Below are 20,226 nucleotides of genomic sequence, written 5' to 3' on the forward strand. Positions count from 1 at the left end.
GAGACAGAGTTTCGCTGTTGTTACCCAGGCTGGAGTGCAATGGCGCGATCTCGGCTCACCGCAACCTCCGCCTCCTGGGTTCAGGCAATTCTCCTGCCTCAGCCTCCTGAGTAGCTGGGACTACAGACACGCGCCACCATGCCCAGCTAATTTTTTGTATTTTTAGTAGAGACGGGGTTTCACCGTGTTGACCAGGATGGTCTCGATCTCTTGACCTTGTGATCCACCCGCCTCGGCCTCCCAAAGTGCTGGGATTACAGGCTTGAGCCACCGCGCCCGGCAGTGATACACTTTCAACATATGGACTTTACTATGTTCATGTGGATTCTCAATTTGTAGATCCAAGGTTAATGTATCTTTGCCAAGTGACTTACCTCTCAATGAGTTCACCAAATAAAATAAAATACCATGATAGAAGGTATCACCTAATACTACTATTCCTTTGAAGAAATAATCCATTTCTGCTGGAAACCCTCTGCTGGACATCTCTGATCAGTACTTCACTATCTATTTATGTATTATCCTCTCAATACTCAAAAACTTAACATGAATTTTTATAAAACTGAAGCAATAGGGTATCTCAGAAAATACATCAAAATTTCTCTTCTATTTACATATTTCAACTTGATCTGTATCTTCGATAGCTATAACAAAAACTCTAAATATATTCATCAAGACAAAATAATAAAGTCAACTCTAGATTATCTATACTAAAAAAAGAACAACAGCCAGGCATACTCCAAAAATAATTTAGAATTTTTGAGTGCCTATTTTTGGCAGCAGATTCACTTTTCTAATTATGTTTTCACTTAAGTTAATATTCTTAAGCATATACCAGTTGTGGGAAGAGACGGGGGAACGTGAGAATATGAGACACAAAAAGTAGACAAACTAGGATAAAATGTTGCTCATGATTTGCACTAATAACTCATAGCACCTATAATCCCAGCACTTTCAGAGACTGAAGTAGGATAGCTTGAGCACAGGACAGCAACCTGGGCAATGTCGAGAGACCCCAATCTCTACAAAAAAAGTTTTTAAATTACCCAGTCATGGTGGCATGTGTCTGTAGTCCTAGCTATTAGGGAGGATGAAACGGAAGGATCACCTGGGCTCAGGAGGTGGAGGCTGCAGTGAGCCATCAATGTGCCACTACACTCCAGCTTGGGCAACAGAGTGAGATCCTATCTTAAAAAATAAGAAGAACTCATAGCAATATGAATCCAAACAAATAATGTCTACTCTTAATCTACTTACTTTTAGTTGTCAATTAATTCCTAGATAACCCAAAATCAAGAACAACAAAAAAATCAATAGTTTCAAGCATCACTACTTGAAACTCTGAAGACGAAGAGTGTAATCAACTCACTAATTTAAAGAGTGTTTGAACAGGACTCATGGACTCCTTTGAAAATCAGATGAAAAGTGTACATAATTTCTTTGCTGGGGAGTGAGAAGTGATCATAGCTCCACAAAAATACATCCATGCATCACCCAGGAAGGTTAAAAATAACAAGCTTAAAACGTTCCAAAGAAATACAGTCATAGGCAAACAACAGATACTACACTGTTTACGTAATAGGAACAATACTTACTATGCTAAACATCAAGGCTTGTTCTACCACACTGTTTTCAATCTGCATGAAGTCCCTATCGTCCTTACCATATTGTCCCAAATTTTTCCAGTGCTTCCACAAGGTCTGCTTCCACCACAGATTCACAGAGTCCTCGAACATGGACGACGGGTGAAACAGAAACTTTATGATGACTTCCACCTGCCTCCTAGCAAGAGAAAATAATTTCTAGTTAAAAATTTTTTAAGTCTAAGGCCAGACCCAGTGACTCACACCTGTAATCCCAGTACTTTGGGAGGCCAAGGCAGGCGGATCACTTGAAGTCAGGAGTTCGAGATCAGTCTGGCCAACATGGTGAAACCCCGTCTCTACTAAAAATACAAAAATTAGCCGAGTGTGGTGGTGCATGCCTGTAATCCCAGCTACTTGGGAGGCTGAGGTGGGAGAATGGCTTGAACCCAGGAGATGGAGGTTGCAGTGAGCCAGTATCGTGCCACTGCACTCCAGCCTGGGAAACAGAGACTCTGTCTCTCGAAAACGGAAAAGGAAAGGAGAGGAGAAAGGAGAGGAGAAAGGAAAGAAGAGAAAGGAAAGAGGAGAAAGGAGAGGAGAAAGGAGAGGAGAGGAGAAAGGGAAGGAGAGGAAAAAGGAAAGGAAAGGCGGAAGGAAAGAAAGAGAAAGAAAGAAAGCACGTCTAAGTTGAATTGCATCTTTTAGTAAATTCAAATCTGCTTAAAAAGTAAACATTTTTAAAATCCCAAACCAAATTGCAATTTACAAGTTAGCAAAAGGATATGAGAATAATCAATTAAATGTTTGTATAAAAAATTTTTATTTCTGAAAAGGGGGCATTCTACCTCAATAAGAAGTATACAGATGTTACTTAATAACATTTCAACTTCAAGAAAATCCCAGAAAGAAAATTTAGCAGATACATAGGGCATGCTACAACTGGAAGTATATTTGATACTCATTATTTCAGTGTTACCTCCATAAAATCAAAATCTCAACTAGTCCAAATGAACAAAAAGTTCCAATTAAAAATTCTTCCTCGACATGAAGATTATATACTTTTGTCTTTTGTTCTTGTTTAATTGGTTATCTAGTCCCACTATAACTTGAAGTTACTCACTTAGCAGTATAGTACACATGACAGCTTAAAATTTATACAAGGGTACCATCTTTGCAAGGCAGGAGGATTAACAAGAACTACTCAAAAATGCAAGTCCTCCTGGGCATCTATGGGATATTGCGTATCTTCAAGTATGCCGGGCAGGATGTTTCAAACCTAAGAATATGGTCTTAAAATTTATTTTAAAATGTAGTAACTGTAATAATTACTTTGAAAACGCAAATAGCTTTCATTTACTTATTCAAGTTCCATTAAGACAAAGATATGTATTTACAAATGCCATCAGGCACTTCTCTTGCATCTTAATTTCAGAAATCACTTCCACCATGTACATCTTTACCTATACAAAAAGAAATTGATTCAACTTTTTTTCCTCCTATAAGCAGACTAATCTGAAGCACTATTTTACCATTAAAATTTAATGCTTGTTTTAAGAAAATTAAATCTTGGCCGGGCGCGGTGGCTCAAGCCTGTAATCCCAGCAATTTGGGAGGCCAAGGCGGGTGGATCACGAGGTCAAGAGATCGAGACCATCCTGGTCAACATGGTGAAACCCCGTCTCTACTAAAAATACAAAAAATTAGCTGGGCATGGTGGTGCGTGCCTGTAATCCCAGCTACTCAGGAGGCTGAGGCAGGAGAATTGCCTGAACCCAGGAGGTGGAGGCTGCGGTGAGCCGAGATCGCGCCATTGCACTCCAGCCTGGGTAACAAGAGTGAGACTCTGTCTCAAAAAAAAAAAAAGAAAGAAAAAAGAAAATTAAATCTCTTTAAGGCGATTTTAAATGACTCACCAGTTTTTCTTTATTATAAAGACTGTTAGGAAAATATAACAAATGGAGTGCCCTGCCAATAAAAAAGTATGTCACAGCTGAAAGAAAGAAACTGATTTAAATATATAAAGTAACCACAGAACTACTCAGAATACTGTCAAATCTAAAAAACAAATTCAGTCCTTTGCCAATGCTAATTCAATCCATGATATTTATTCGAATTGCTATGCTCAATCTTTCCTATGGTTAAACAGGTATCCCTTACACGCCACTAAGTTTGAAACGAATCGTTCTGACTCTACCCTAAGTAAATCAACACTTTCTTAAGCAACATTAACAATGAGATTCTGTCTAGATGAAATTAATCAAATGTGCATATCATCATTACATTCTTAACTGGAAATGAATAAGCCGGAAGAGCTCTAAATATTACCTAAATGCCAAATTTAGAGCATGTATTACTCTCAAAATAATCAGACAATAATAAACTGTAAGATATAATTAGGAGAATCATTTCAGTCAATTCTTAGAAATCAGATGGCGAAGGTAAAATAAAAGGGCAACAGAAAACTGTATTGGCCTGGACTCTTCAAAAAGTATCAAAAAACAGTGGAGGGAAGATTCTATATGGAGAGCTAAGAGGCACAACAGGCCAGGCATGGTGGCTCACGCCTGTAATCCCAGCACTTTGGGAGGCTGAGGCGGGCGGATCACGAGGTCAAGAGATTGAGACCATCCTGACCAACATGGTGAAATCCCGTCTCTACTAAAAATACAAAAATTAGCTGAGCATGGTGGCGCACGTCTGTAGTCCCAGCTACTCGGGAGGCTGAGGCAGGAGAATTGCTTGAACCTGGGAAGCGGAGGTTGCAGTGAGCCGAAATTGTGCCACAGCACTCCAGCCTAGCGCCTGGCAACAAAACGAGAGTCTACCTCAAAAAAAAAAAAAAGAGAGAGAGAGACAACAATCAAATGCTGGGCCAGGAGCAGTGTCTCACACCTGTAATCCCAGCACTTAGGGAGGCCGAGGCAGGTGGATAATGAGGTCAGGAATTCAAGACCAGTCTGGCCAAGATGATGAAACCCTGTCTCTACTAAAAATACAAAAATTAGCTGGGCATGGTGTCGGGTGCCTGCAATTCCAGCTACTCAGGAGACTGAGGCAGAAAACTGCTTGAACCTGGGAGGTGGAAGGTGCAGTGAGCTGAGATTGCGCCACTGTACTCCAGCCTGGGCAACAGAGCAAGACTCGGTCTCAAATTTAAAAAAACAAATAACAACAACAAAAACACAACCAAATGCATATGTGAGCTTTTACTGTATAACAGTTAAAACTGCTATCAGACACATATTAAGAACAACTACAGAAATCTGAATACAGACAGGATATTAGGTTAACATAAAAGAATTATCATCGTCTTTAGTAGGAAAATAGTGAAAATAGTAATGGTTACATAAAAGAACATCCTTATTCTTAGGAACATTGTGATATTTAGGCATGAGATGTCATGTTGTTTGAAATTTACTTTCAAATAGTTTAGAGGAAAAAAGTATGTATATAAATATACATATACAGACATAGAGATAAAACCCCACACAGCAAAAAGTTAAAAACTGCTGAATCTAAATGAAGGGTATACATAAGTTGAACATTTTATATAATAAAAAGTTGCAAAATTATTTTCTAATATTTATAGCCTATAAAAAGGTATGAAGAACTTTATTATAAATACCCATGGCCGGGCACAGTGGCTCACGTCTGTAATCCCAGCACTTTGGGAGGCCAAGGCAGACAGATCACCTGAGGTCAGGAGTTTGAGATCAGCCTGGCCAACATGGCGAAACCCCATCTCTACTAAAAATACAAAAATGAGCCAGGGGTAGTGTTCTGTAGCTACCCAGGAGACAAAGTGTGCAGTGAACTGAGCTTGTGCCATTGCACTCCAGCCTGGGCAACAGAGCCTCCATCTCAAAAAGAAAAAAAAAAAAAAAAAAAAAAAGAACTCATCATCCAATTTAATAAATAAAGCATATTGGCTGGGTGTGGTAGTTCACACCTGTAATCCTAGCACTCTGAGAGGCAGAGGTGGGCAGATAACTTGAGCTCAGGAGTTCAAGACCAGCCTGGGCTATACGGCATGACTTCATCTCTAGCAAAAATACCCAAAATTAGCTGGGCATGGTGGATACGCCTGTAGTCCCAGCTACTTGGGAGGCTGAAGTGGAAGGATTGCTTGTAACTGGGAGGTGGAGATTGCAGCGAGCCAAGATTGTGCCACCCCAGCCTGGTGACAGAGTAAGACGCTGTCTAATAAAAAAACAAAACAAAACAAAAAAATAAATAAACTGATCACATCTCCTCTTACTACCCCCGACTTCCCATTATAGGTACCCACTACCATGAATATAGTACTAAAAAAAAAAGGACTCTTTTTCAAATTGGTCTTCTTACAAAGAAATGGATTATACAATCAATTGTTAAATAACTCAAAAAATCTTATTTTAATACATTATTTAATTATATTTCTAAATGGAATAAAACTGAAACCACAGTCATCACTTAGAAGCTGGACGATGTTAAATATCATCAATATGGTAATATGGGGAAGATGGGATTACCTAGACCTCAAGGCAGAAAATATACACCTCACCCACCTTGTATTTCCCTTATTCCCACTCAATGAATGTGCCATTCATAAGTTTACCTACCTTGGTATTTCTGTTTTTAAATTATGTCCCCTTTTCTTTAACATACAATTTTCTCATTCTTTCTGTTGTATTTTACTTTTTAAAAACCTATGGCTGTTTCCAAATATAAAACTAATATATCAAAGGTATCTTTTCAAACTATTTGTCTACCATCCTCTCCAGAACCTTATTTTCCTCCCTTTTTCCCCCAAAATACTCATACTTTTCTTAAATCACTTATTTCTCAACCTATAGTATATACTGATGACAAGAAATCTGATGTCATGTGCAGAGACTTCCTTCTTTGAGACGGAGTCTCACTCTGTTGCCCAGGCTGAAGTGCAATGGCGTAAGGGCTCACTGCAACCTCTGCCTCTCGAGTCAAGTGATTCTCTTGCCTCAGCCTCCCAAGTAGCTGGGACCACAGGAACACACCACCACACTCGGCTAATTTTTGTGGTTTTAATAGATAGGGTTTCACCATTTTGGTCTTGAACTCCTGGCCTCAAGTGATCCGCCAGCCTCAGTCTCCCAAACTGTTGGGATTACGGGCATGAGCTATCTCGCCTGGCCTGTGGAGATTATTTTACCTATTCTAAAATAGCCTCTTGTAAGCATCGTACTATGAATCTGATTCCTAAACTAGTGAATGAATCAGTCTTGTTTTTGCCTCCCATCAATATATTAATATTGTGGTCACATCTTCTCTAGCTTAAGGAGTCCTTTTTTAATCCTTTCTCATACAGGAGCCCAAGTCCTTTCCATTTCAGATGTTTAGTTACCTAGGCTCTCTCCTTTCTGTATCTATTGGTTACCAGAGTAGAAACAATATCCCAGCTGCACATCCAGAAAAAGAAGGCATGCCTGCAACATACACGCAGTTTACAAACTTGCATAACCTCTTCTTTAGGTAAACTGGGTTAACTATAACGGTGGCATTATTTGGTCTCCACTACAGGCTCTAGACCAGTCTAGTTATAGCCACTGCAAATTCCCAACCCTTCAAAGGCCATTTCAGGAACAAATTCTAATAATACTAATATTTCCTTTTTTATTTATTTATTTATTTTTTCACAATTCCCTCTTCACAGAAATACTAACTTTAAACGCTAATTTTGACTACTGCAAATTAAGGACTAGATTCTACTGCAGAGAAGAAAAGCTTAGTACGGTATAAACAAAGGTTCAATAAACATTAGTTAGCACACCCTACCTCAACTACATTTCACTCTTCTACATGATAACCTTCCAATTACCATATTTGTAATGATTTATTAAGCCACACCTAAATTTACTTTTCAGGCTAAATATCCTCCAGGTTCTTCTGTCACTCCTTTTATGATGCGATTTCTAGTGCCTTCTCTATTCCAGTAAGCTTTCTCTGGATACATTAAAATTTATCAATGTAATACTAATAATGAGTACAGTATTTCCAGACACAAACTATCCCCTATCTTACTCTGGACACTTCATATAGATCAAGGGACAAAGTTTTAATGGGCAGCTGTAAATATCATTCAGACTTATACAATGTTTAATCACATTTTTTCCTTACTAAATTAAATAATTACATCTCTTGGTCTTTTTCTCTTTGTAATGAAACAACATAGCAGATCTAAAATATCGGGCAACTAACTTTCCTATCCAAAGTTTTTAGGTACATTTGATCACATAACAAAGATGTAAAATTACAGCCATATCAGTCAAGTAACTTTTTTTTTTTTTTTTTTTGAGACGGAGTTTTGCTCTTGTTACCCAGGCTGGAGTGCAATGGCGCGATCTCGGCTCACCGCAACCTCCGCCTCCTGGGTTCAGGCAATTCTCCTGCCTCAGCCTCCTGAGTAGCTGGGATTACAGGCACGCGCCACCATGCCCAGCTAATTTTTGTATTTTTAGTAGAGACGGGGTTTCACCATGTTGACCAGGATGGTCTCGATCTCTTGACCTCGTGATCCACCCGCCTCGGCCTCCCAAAGTGCTGGGATTACAGGCTTGAGCCACCGCGCCCGGCCTCAGTCAAGTAACTTTTAAAAATAAACTCCTTTTTTGTTGTTGTTGTTTATATAAATCATTTGGTTTTGCCTACCCAGAATTCCTTACCCCTTCTGCTTAAAAATAAAAACATGCAAACAAAAACAAAAACAACCTCCTCAACTCCATATTATCATACATTGGTATTTCAATCACACAGTCAGGCCTCCTGACCCTCAAGGGTGGCCTGGTGATTAGATGAGAGAAGAGGGGAAGATCAAAAACACTTGATAAGAAGGGATAAATATAGGATGAGAAAGAGAGAAGATGCTCTTTAGCTGCTAGCTGTAAGAATGTCAGCCTAGCCTTAGCGCTACACAGAGGAAAGGAGAATTGAATCATGGAAAGAGAATCAAGTCCCTATGACATCATCTAAATCCCTGGTTCCAGCCATGCCTAAAACCACTGTCAGAATTTGGCTTTCCCAGTTACATGGGTCAATAAATCCTCTACCCCTGCTCCCTTTTTTGTTTTCCGTAAGCTCATGTGAGTTGTTGCTATGGCTGTAAGCCCTAAAAGTTGCATTCTGTTTCATGGAGGTAAGCAATATCCAATGCAGAATCAGATTTTTAGACAGGTAATTTTTTTCACTGTTAAAGCCCCATCACCTGACATATGGTAGAAGCTCAATTATTATGTTTTTAAATGAGGTAAGAGATCATAGAGATCTCTGAGTTCCAGAGAGGTTAAGTGAAAAAACTTGTTAGCAGAGCCAAGACACTGGCTGTGCTACTGGCTCTATGAACACCTCTTTTCACTGTAAAGTACTAACATGAAGAAACAGTCACTTGTTAAAACCAAAAGATGGTAAAACCTACTACTTTTCATTTCTTGCCCCAAACTAGGCCTAAAAATCCTCACTCTACTAGAACAGCTTAGCTGGTGGAGACACAAGACAAGACTGCTATGCAAGTCTTAGGCTCTGGCATTTACCTCTGGGGCACATGTCCTTTAACTCTTTTATTTCCAGGAAGTAGCTACTACACAGTCTTCTAAACTTCCCCAGTGGGAGCTAAGTGACCTCATCCCATCTCCCAACCGATACGCATCCAATAGATCACAGTAATATTGCTACCATCTATAATTTACATCGTGCAAGTACAGTAGAATAATGTATCTTGAATTCAAACTGGATTCTCCATGTGCTGTATAATCCTTTCTTTGGAGATCCTAGGAGCTACAATTTTATCTTGGCATTTTGCCATCTTCCACGTCTTTTTATTAAAAGTTGAAAAACAAATTTTCACTTCATCAGCAAACAAACCACTTAATAAACTTTGATTTGCCTGTTTATTCACAACTCCAGAAAAAAGAAAAACTTTTTAAATCTCCAAAATAAAAATTAGCACTCCATCCCAATTCCTCAAGCAGTTTTGCCAGGTGAAGTCTTAGCATTTCCAAGTCAAGCTGCCTTCTTAAAAGTAAGGAGATACAGAAACTTACTATTAATATGATCTTGAAGGTCATGCCTATTAAATTTAAGAACACTACTCCATAAGAAAAAAGTAATTGTATAATATGTGGCAGGAACCTCTATAATCAAGCCTTGTTCAACAATGCAGCTCAGTGAACGTGAAAAACCCTAGGAGTTTTTTGCTCTATTAAAAAAAAAGTACCAGAAGACACAAATTTGAAGGGTGTTTTATTTCTCACATCCAAAGTGCTAACTCTCTCATTTTTCTTTATACCTTCAACACAATGATCACTCACAATTATTCATTCAAAGTTCAGAGCATTTGTACAACCACTATGTTTTTCTTAAATACTCATTTTCCTCTTTAAAATCTAGTTAATATATTATCAAAGCACTTAAGGTTAATTATAAAAACTAAACAATATAAATCTTCAAAGTCTTACTTTGCACTTTACAAACTTTGAACTCGAGTTGAAAAGAATGCCATTGTTGTACCTAATCTGCATTTACTTTATAACAGTCTGACCACAAACTTTATGTCTTCTCTGGGCTGAAGGGACCACTGAAGTTGCGTAAAACCCTTTTCAGTTACAATGAATTACCAAATCTCTGAATGAAGAAACACAAGACAGTACACTTCTATCCGGAGAATGCCTATCCTAATAGTAGAATGTTATTGTGTACAGGTTTCCACAGTTGCCATGATCTCAAAATAGTACCAAAAAAATTACATGAAAAATATTTTAAAACAAGATAAACAAAGCTTCATTAGATTTCATACTACAATAATGGTTTTACTGTTAAATGAAAACAATTCACCCTTTCCTAAGAAACATATCAGCATTGAGATAAACAAAAAATTAAAATTTATACCTCAATCTGCTTATATCAGTTCCTGCCTGGGTAACTTACAAACAGCATTAGCATTATGTTAATCACTTAACTATAGCTTCGGGTAAAAAAGGCATGTGTTTCAACCATCCTATTTTACAGACTTAGAGAACTCAGAGTAGTAAACTGACTTTCTCAGGCTCACATAAATTGTATGGTAAGGCCAGGTGCGGTAGGTAGTTCACGCCTGTAATCCCAACACTTTGAGAGGCCTGAGTCAAGTGGATCACTTGAGCCCAGGATATAAGAGACCAGCTTGGGCAACATGGTGAAACCCCTTCTCTACAAAATACAGGGTGGAAAAAAAAAAAAAAAAAGGGCCCGGCGTGGTGGTGCGGACTTGCAGTTCCAGCTACCAGGGAGGCTGAGGTAGGAGGATCGCAAACAGTGAGCCTTGATTGCGCAGCTGCACTCCAGCCCTGGGCCATAGATTGACAACCTCTCAAAAATAAAAATAAAATGCACACTTCGCTTTTGATACATTAGTTTTATGTTATTTTCTTCCCAACATCCAAAATAATGCTATTGGTTCAATGCTTTATCTTTTTTCAAAAACAAATTTTGATATATGGATTTAAGTATCTTTCCAAAATGCCTGAAGACATTTCATAACGCTACACAAAAAACCCAATCAAGATTTCTAGCAAAGAGGTCCACTGATCAAATACATCTATCAGTTACAATATTCCTGTTTCCAATTTCCACAATAGAATTGGCTTTGAACTGAAACCTGCTAAGAAAAAATGCATTTCCTTTGTTCACACTTCCAAGTTACACTTAGAATATTTCAAATAGCTAGGCACAAAAATCTAATAGCTAACCATAAGAAGACTTTGAGAAAGAAAAAGTTCCTTTTTTAAATGTGTTGCAAAGTTTGCCCTCACATCCTGGTAACTGGAAACTGTAATGCTGGGGGATACTGACCAGCCTTTTTTTTTTTTTTTAATTTAAAAATTCAAAAGGCTTTAAAGGGCAATGTGCGTCTTATTTTTAAAAGGTAAGGTTAGAAGCCTTTTAACCTAATAGTAGGATATATGTGTACAATTTCGTAATTCCGGTTAAAGTTTCCAGAATTAATCACAATTCATATGTGTTAAATGTTTAAAAAACATCTAAGTCGTTAAGACAGCTTAAGTGCACCAAAAAAGGGCAATAACGTTTGCTCCGCTTTGTTTCCTTTAAGTCTCCATCCAACTGAAGCTAACTACTTGCTGTGGACAAAATGATCACATTCCTTCTGCCTCACGCTAACATTTCTTGTAAGAGAAAGACATGGCTCTAGGACTGTGTGTTTAATGGAGCCCTGAGTTCCGTTCATCCTTTCACGGGGCAAATCTGGAATAAATTACCAATGAAAAACTTTAGTAATTTTAAGATTTGTTTTACTTAAAGGGAGAGATGTACCAACAGCTGCCAACACTTTTGTAAGTGTTGTAACGGAAGAGGTAAAAAGTGTACTGAGCAATCATCACAAAACCGGGTTGCAAAGGATGCACGTCAAAAGAGTTTAATTTTACAATTTTTTAAATTAAACCTTCAAAGGAACTAGCATGTGAACGCCAAGGCATAATCTGTTATTTAGTTACGGCTCTCCGTAGGACCGAGGCTGAGAGAGCCCCCGGTGGAGCCGACTCAACCATCCCGGGATGGTGACCAGCGCGCGGAGACTGCGGGTAGAGGGGCTGAAGGGAACCGGTGGTCCCGACGCTGGCCCGGAGCCCGATGAGTTAAACTAACAAAGAGCCCTCCGCACCCCGAAACCCCCAGAGCGGAAGCGACGCCTCCCAGCCGCCCCAGCGCCGCGACCCTCCCCAAGTTCAGGGCCCGGCAGTGGACTCGCGGTGGGGCCTGCCGCCAGGACAGAATCAGGTTCGCAGTCGGGATGCGGGAAACAGGTAGAGGCCAGAATACAAGCCCCAAAGAGAAGAGGGGGCGCTTCCCCAATCGGGTCGGCGCAGCGGAGAAGGCTAACGAAGCGAACGGGAGGCCCCGCCGCCCGGCCCTGCTTCCCGGGGAACCGCCAAGCACGGCGGACAGGAGGGCCGCGCTTTGTTACCGGCTGGGAGAAGCTCCGGCCGCCGGCGCCGCCATCGCCCCCGCCCCGGGGCGTCGCTTCCCGGCGGTTCTCGCCTTCCTCGGCCGAGTAGTCGATCTCCCCCTCCTCGGTCTTGAGACGCTTGGCCTGGCTCTCGTACTCCCGGTCCTCCTCGTACGTCTCCCTGGGGGAGGAAGAGGAGGAGGACATGGCGGCGGCCGGAGGGACCGGCGGGCAGGCGGGTGGGGGTGGCGGAGGGGAGCGCGCCTCGGATGCCGCTAGGCAGTCCTCGCCGCCAGCAGCGCCTCTTCAGCGAGGGTCTCCGCGGCCCGGCTGTCCGCGGGGACTGCACGGCCAGGAGCCTGGCGGCTGAGGAGCGCGGACTGACTGAGAGGGGCGCCCTGGGACAAGGCTCCGGAGCGGCCGCTCCCCTCTATTACCGAGCCAACATTCAGCCTCTCCCTTCTCCTCCGTCTCCGCTCCTGCCCGAGGGAGCGAATCTAAGGATGGGGACGCGACCGTGGCTTCCGGTCTTCCCTCCTCCCTTAAGCCGCTCCCCGCAGCCCGGGCCGAGCCTCCGCCCCCGCCTTCGCGTCCGTCGCGCAGGATCGAATCCAGCTGCAGCCTGCGGGAAGCGCCCCCCGGCCCGGGTCCTGCTCCCTATTGGCAGGGGCGGGAAAGTCGACCGGGCTTCCCATTGGCTGTGAGGGCCGCTCGTCAAAAGCCGCCCGCGGCTGGGCCTCGCCTCCCTCCCTGCGCCCTCTGAACTCGGAGCGGTCCGGCGAGGCCGTGCACTCAACGCCCGCTGCGCGCCGCCTCGGAGCCGTTGCGACCCGGCGACCGTTGGTGCTGTGCGGCTCCTACCCGAAGCCAGGCATGGAGTGAACACGGACGAGCGACGAGGCGTGTAGGGAGGCCTGGGCTGCGGGTGTTAACCGCCCTGCCGCTAATTTAAATGCTTTCTATCACTTCTTCAAAAGAGAAAGAGGAAAAACACCTCTTAAATCTCGCAGGCATACTCCCCGAAGAGCCCTAAAATCGCAGGCGATTAGGGGAGAAAAAGACTGGGAGCCGTAAGAGTGCCCTTTCTACTGTGTTGTGTGCAAAATCTGGCAGAAGTGGGAGGACTTTCCCGCCCCTAGCTGGGTGGTGTTGAACAGCTGTCAGCGTTAACTGAAGGCTGCCAGGCGCGCGTCTGCAGGAGGCGCTGCGCGCGGGCGCTCGTCAGTCTGATCGGTTATAACTCGTTTGTAACCTGGACCCTTAACTGACAATGTAAGGGACTTACTTGTCTATCCCTGTAAGTCCCTGCTCCATTTAAATATATTTTAACTCTTCTGTATAAAATCTCATCCAACATCCCAATTCTTTCTCTTTCAGACAATGTATTTCATTTTTTCATTTACTGTCGAAAGATACAAAAGCCTTTCGAAATTCTCTGTGATTACAGCTCACTTCCTCTGTGGCATCCTGACGGATCTTCCAAGATTGTAGTTGCTGCTCTCTTTTTGCAACGGGGCCCCTTATAACTCCCTCTTAAGATGTTCTGTTTTAAAAACTCTAGGGAGTGCCTGAAGACAGGAACTGTGTGCACTTTTCATCTTCGTAAGCCCAGTTCCGGTGCAATCTCCAGCACAGTTTAGGTGCTCAACAATGCTGAATGAGTAGTCCTTGGGAAATAAAGGTCCAGTGTATCTTTCAAGAGAGAAATTGGCAAATCAAGGCAACCTAACTGCCCTCTGTAAGGTGCCCTTGGAGGATTGCCTGAGATCAGGAGCCTCTTGTGTTTCTGTTGTCCTTGTCCCTCAGCTGCTTCCCTAGCTGTGGCTCTTCCTAACAGTGTAGATTGTTTCCTCCTTCGGCCTAGATCTCTCCAATGTTATTTCCTTCCCCCAAGAAGCTGTTTTTATTTATTGCTGACAGTGCTTTAACGGAACACTTTTGTACTTTATAAATTACACCTCCTGTCAATTTGGAATCTAGTTGCAAGATTTTCCACAACACTATTCAGCTATAATCAAACGTGTGTGCAGCTGCAGGTATACACTGACAGAACAGAACTAAAAAATTAGAAATTTATTTTTTAAATTAAAATGGAAGCCAACAGAAGAAATAGCAAAAAGGAGCTGCAGACGGAGCTGGCTGTGGATGAGAAAATGTCACTGGCAAAAAGGACTGCAATGGTTTGGGAAATAGCAACAAGGGTAACAACCATACAATTCTGTTTAAAATAGTCCTATGGATTCATATGTCCCTTAACATATTCAGAATGTAGATACTACCTGGCCTTCAGAAAGCTGAAGATACCAAGGGTCCGAAAAAAAGGTCTAAAAAACCTACTTCATGTGTTATCTTTAGCATCCATTGTCCTTTTTATAGTAGTCTCAGTATCAAAGAGCAGGAAAGGATGAGTGTTAGCAAACTTGCTTACAAAGGAAACTTTGATGGGGTGAGATGGGCCATTCCCAATATACTTTTAATTTGCTCAAATTAAAAGAGACAGAAGAGCTGGGAGCTTAAAACAACTGTTTTTTAAGAAAAAGAAAACAGTAGACTATTATGTGAAATAATTTGAGAGTGACCAGAAGCACTAAATACCTTTTTGCTAAGTATGAGCAGCTACCTGTTAATTTTGTTTTATGTACATTTTCATATGCTAGGTGAATTTAGTTTAGTAAACTCTATTCACTCCCAACTGTGGATTTACTAGGCCTTACGCAAACTTTCCAAATATTTCTTGTGAAGCTGCAAATACTTTAAATTCTCAAAGCCCTGCATTCAACCTATGGATTACACCAAGTTACAGTGCAACTCTCACACCACTGGGTAAGGAAACCCAGCCTTGCCAAACCTAGAGCTGCTGTATTCAGCATTTCACAAACAGCAGGAGGAAGTCAATATATACCAGTATTAAACTTTATTCTTTTTGTGAATAGCCCAGTTGAGTAAAAAAAAGAAAAAGAAACAAACACGAAAAACAGAAGTAAAACTTAGAAAGCATTTTTAAAAAGCATGAGTCAGTTCATTGACCAGGGGTGATATGGTAGCTTGTTGCAGATGAGTTGTTCAGACAGTGATAGTCGGTCCTTTGATGATAAAAATACTAGCTAGCTCATCACCATTCCGTGAAAAGAGCTAAAGAGGGAGGACATAAATTATATTCTACATGATTTCACTTAGGTGAGACAAAGAAATTACACCATGCCCAGTAGCCAGAAATACCTAAGAAAGAAATAGCTCCTAAATCCCATGACTGTCTGGAAACTCTCATGCATTACAGCCTCAGACCTTTGACTACTTTTCTAAGCACTTGATTGAATTGGATGCTATTGAGTAGTCAGCAGCCAAGAACTCCCATTGCCACAACTCAAAGGGGACTTTGGTTATACTAGAGTAGGAGAGAGGCCTAGGGCAGGCCCACGGAAATTGAGAATCAAGGGCCTTTATAATCAATCTAGCCTCAAATTCAAATTGCCCTTTAGTTTTAAATTTTGTTACTGACCTATTAAATTTATAAGACATTGTGCTAGGTGATGAGAGGACTATGTGAGCTGGTCCTTGCCCTCTCAAAACTTGCAATCAAGCTGTGGAAACAAGGCTCATACCCAATAGATAGGCTGCAAGCGTCCATATGTAACAATACACATAAAGTAATTAATAGCCACATTTAATGTGCCAGTCACTGTGCTAACTAACCACTGAAAGGGTTTTGTCAATAAATTCTAACAGAAGCCTTCTACCAGAGGCATTATTGTTGCTCTTCTCATTATACAATTAAAGAAACAGTCTAGGAGAGATTAAGAAAGCTGCCTTAGGCCGGGCACAGAGAGAGGCAGACGCAGGCAGATCACCTGAGCCCAGGAATTTGAGACCAGCCTGGGCAACATTGCAAGATCCTGTTTCTATAAAAATTTTAAAAATTAGCCCGAAGTGGTATTACATGCTTGTAGTCCCAGCACCCAGAAGGATGAGGTAGGAGGCTTGCCTGAGCCGAGGGAGGTCCAGGCTGCCATGAGCCGTGATTGCACCACTGCACTCTAGCCTGGGTTTTGGAGTAAAACCCTGTTTAAAAAAAAGGAAAGAAAAAAAAAAAAAGGAAACCTACCCTAGAGCTGCAGTTAATAAATTGAAAAGCCAGGACTGGAGCCCAAGCAGTCTGGTTCCAGAGCCAAGACTCTTCATCAGGAGACTGATGATTTAATTATTGTGTTATTTACTACCGTGGACATACAGATCTAATTTATAGTCACGTTTTATATTATGATGCTAACTCATTCTCTAATTTCTCCTTTTTATTTATTTATTTATTTATTTATTGAGACAAGATCTCACTCTGCGGCCTAGGCTGTGGAGTGAAGTAGTGCAATCACAGCTTACTGCAGCATCTACCTCCCGGGCTCAAGCAACCTTCCCATCCCAGCCACCCAAGTAGCTGGGACCACAGGCACATGCCACCACACCCAGCTATTTTTTTTTTTTTTGTAAAGACGGGGGTCTCATTATATTGTCCAGTTTGGTCTCAAACTCCTAGGCTCAAGAGATCCTACTGCCTTAGCTTCCCAAAGCGTTGGGATAATAGGCATAAGCCACTGAACTCAGCTTCATTTACTAATTTATACCTGGGTTTATGCAGCTATAATTCTGGGAAGGGCTGAATAGATTATAGTTTTCACCATTTGCATTTGTATAAGGAAATTCAATTTACTTCCATAGGAAATTACAAATATAATGCAATGTTTTACTGTTAATTTTTAATTTTAACTTTTAATTTTTTTTTTAGAAAGGGTCTTGCTCTGTCACCCAGGCTGGGGTGCAGTGGCATGATCTAGGCTCACTGCAACCTCCACCTTCTGATTCTTGGCCTCAGCCTCCTGGGTAGCTGGGATTGCTGGTGTGTGCCACCACTCCCAGCTAATTTTTGTACTTTTAGTAGAAATGGAGTTTCACCATGTCGGCCAGACTGGTTGTAAACTCCTGGCCTCATGCAATCTGTCCGCCTCAGCATCCCAAAGCACTGGGATTACAGGCATGAGCCACTGCGCCTAGCCTTAAATTTAAATTTGATTTCTGTAGAAAAAGCCCAGAAATGATATGAAAAGTGTCACCATTTTCTGATGGATACATTATTTGAATAACTAAAGTTGCAAATTACAAGTTTTTCATACCCAAACTCAATTTCCAATATTGCTGCCATTTCATTGAATATGCAAACTTTTGTTTCCTGCCTCAACTCCTATAAAAGTCCAGTAAAACCTTCATGCACATCTTACTGTGAGTCATACTTCCAAAGGATTACAACCACAGAGGTGTGTTATGATTAAGACAACATGTCTAACATGAAATCCAGCTATTCAGAGACAAATCCGTTTCTGTGAAGTTTTGTTAAATCCAGAGTACACTATTTCTGACAATGCCCCTTGTTTGATAGAGATCGCGTGAAAGAGCACTGTGGCGCTGTGGCTGAAACTACCCCCTTTAATTTAACTTTTATTTGCTTAGTTATGGTCAAAAGAAGCCGCAGTTCCAGGAGGATGCATTCTGCAGGAAATGCCTAGAGCACTATTAGCTCAAGATGTAGTCAAGTGTAACCACAGTGGTCTATTCTATCAGGAGCTGTCATGCACAGCTGCTCTGGGAATCCAGCTGCCACAGTGTTTGACCTCTTTAAAAAAAATTATGATAAATCTGCAAAAATAAAAGATTAACCTTAGAAGTGCTCACTCACATATCAGAAAATGACAGGTAAAATTCAGGTACTTGTTATTGGTTATAGCCATTTGACCTTAGTCTTAGAAATACTATTTGAAGTATTTTCACTTTCCCTCTGACTTGCGTGACTTGATAGTGCTTTAGACACTTAAAAATAATTTTAATACATTATAATTTGGTAAAAAACAAAGTGATAGTATTTCTGTCCACAGTTGAGAGTGAACAGAATTTGCCAAACAAAACTCACCTTGCATATGGATTAAATTAACAAGTAATTGCTCATACTTAACAAAAAGATATTAAGTGCTATTGACCATTCCCAATTATTTCACAGAATATTCTATTGTTTTGTTTCTCCTAAAGAAAAATAATTCAATTCTAAGCTTCCAACTCTTCTGTCTCTTTTAATGTGAGCAAATTAAGAATATCTTGGGAATGGCCCATCTCACCCCATCAAAGAAATTTCCTTTGTAAGCAAGTTTACTAACTCACTCATCCTTTCCTGATCTTTGATACTGAGCCTACTATAAAAAGGACAATGGATGCTAAAGATAACACATGAAGTAGGTTTGTAAGACCTCGGTTTTTTCACCCTCGCTGTCTTCAGCTTTCTGAAGCAGGCAATGTCTTTGCATTCTGAATATGTTAGGGAACATTTGAATTAATAGGACATATTTTAAACAGAATTGTATCATTGTTTTCCTTGTTGCTATTTACTTTCTGAAACTATTGCAGCACTTTCCTCATCCTCACCCCAAAATCCAGAAAATTAATAGGTCACTGTATTAGTCCGTTTTCACGCTGCTAATAAAGACATACCCGAGACTGGGAAGAAAAAGAGGTTTAATTGGACTTACAGTTCCACATGGCTGGGGAGGCCTCAGAATCACAGTGGGAGGTGAAAGGCACTTCTTACATGGTGATGGCAAGGGAAAATGAGGAAGAAGCAAAAGTGGAAACCCCTTATAAACCCATCAGATCTTGAGACACTTAGTCACTATCGTGAGAATAGCACAGGGCCAGGAGCAGTGGCTCATGCCTGTAGTCCCAGCATTTTGGGAGGCCGAGGGAGGCAGATCACCTGAAGTCGGGAGTTCAAAACCATCCTGGCTAATATAGTGAAACCCTATCTCAGCTAAAAATACAAAATTAGCTGGGCATGGTGGCCCAAGCCTGTAATCCCAGCTACTTGGGAGACTGAGGCAGGAGAATGGCTTAAATACAGGAGGCAGAGGTTACAAGGTTGCAGTGAGCCAGGATCACACCATTGCACTTCAGACTAGGCAACAGTGAGACTCTGTCTCAAAATAAAAAATAAAAATAAAAAAGAGCGAGAGAGAAAGAGAAAGAGAATAGCACCAGGGAAAACTGGCCCCCATGATTCATTTACCTTTCCCTGAGTCCCTCCTATAATGTGGGAATTCTGGATTCTGGGAGATACAATTCAAGTTGAGAATTGGGTGGGGACACCCCAAACCATATCAGCCACTTTTATTTTAAAGCAGGAAAAAAAAGCCTTTTTACCTATGCATCTTTTCTTTGGTAACCACAAGTCAGCTACTGGGTTAGGCTTAGACCTGTGTTGTCTAATATAGTAGACCTAGGTCACATGTGGCTATTTAAATTTAAATGCATCAAAATAAAATAAAATTTAAAATTCAATGTCTGAATCATGCTAGGCACACTTTTAAGTGATCTATAGCCACATAAAAGTGGCTACCTCATTGCACAGGATTGGACTAAACTGTATCTCATTCATTTTTGTGTCTTCAGCATCTAGAATATTGCCTGCCTAGATGTTTGTTGATCTAAATAAAGCTTCTCTTTCTCTGACTTAGGAAAAAGAAGCACATGAAACAAAACATGTCAGCTTTACAAATTATATCTATGAAGATGTCTCAAAAGACTGACCTGTAATATAATTTGCTCCTCACCCATATTTGAAATGAAATTACTTTAAAAATATAATTCCGGCCAGGC

General features: G+C 41.1%; 1 protein-coding gene across 2 annotated transcripts in view; it reads right to left on the minus strand.

Annotated features, from left to right (window-relative positions):
• Positions 1 to 13,895, minus strand: part of HNRNPLL (heterogeneous nuclear ribonucleoprotein L like) — a 43,833-nt gene extending 29,938 nt beyond the window's left edge. Inside the window, exons 1-3 of one of the 2 annotated variants that reach the window (XM_032239354.1) lie at positions 12,978 to 13,895; positions 12,559 to 12,721; positions 1,664 to 1,782 (exon numbers count right to left, since the gene is read on the minus strand). In XM_032239354.1, the coding sequence (XP_032095245.1) occupies positions 1,664 to 1,782; positions 12,559 to 12,721; positions 12,978 to 12,988 (293 nt within the window). In that variant the 5' untranslated portion in view covers positions 12,989 to 13,895. Of the gene's footprint in view, positions 1 to 1,663; positions 1,783 to 12,558 lie in introns of both variants that reach the window. The other variant, XM_032239353.1, reaches the window with a different exon arrangement.
• Between the last annotated feature and the right edge of the window lie 6,331 nt (positions 13,896 to 20,226).

Source organism: Sapajus apella, unplaced genomic scaffold, assembly GCF_009761245.1.
Source record: "Sapajus apella isolate SASKATOON/1434 unplaced genomic scaffold, GSC_monkey_1.0 scaffold44, whole genome shotgun sequence".
NCBI lineage: Eukaryota > Metazoa > Chordata > Mammalia > Primates > Cebidae > Sapajus > Sapajus apella.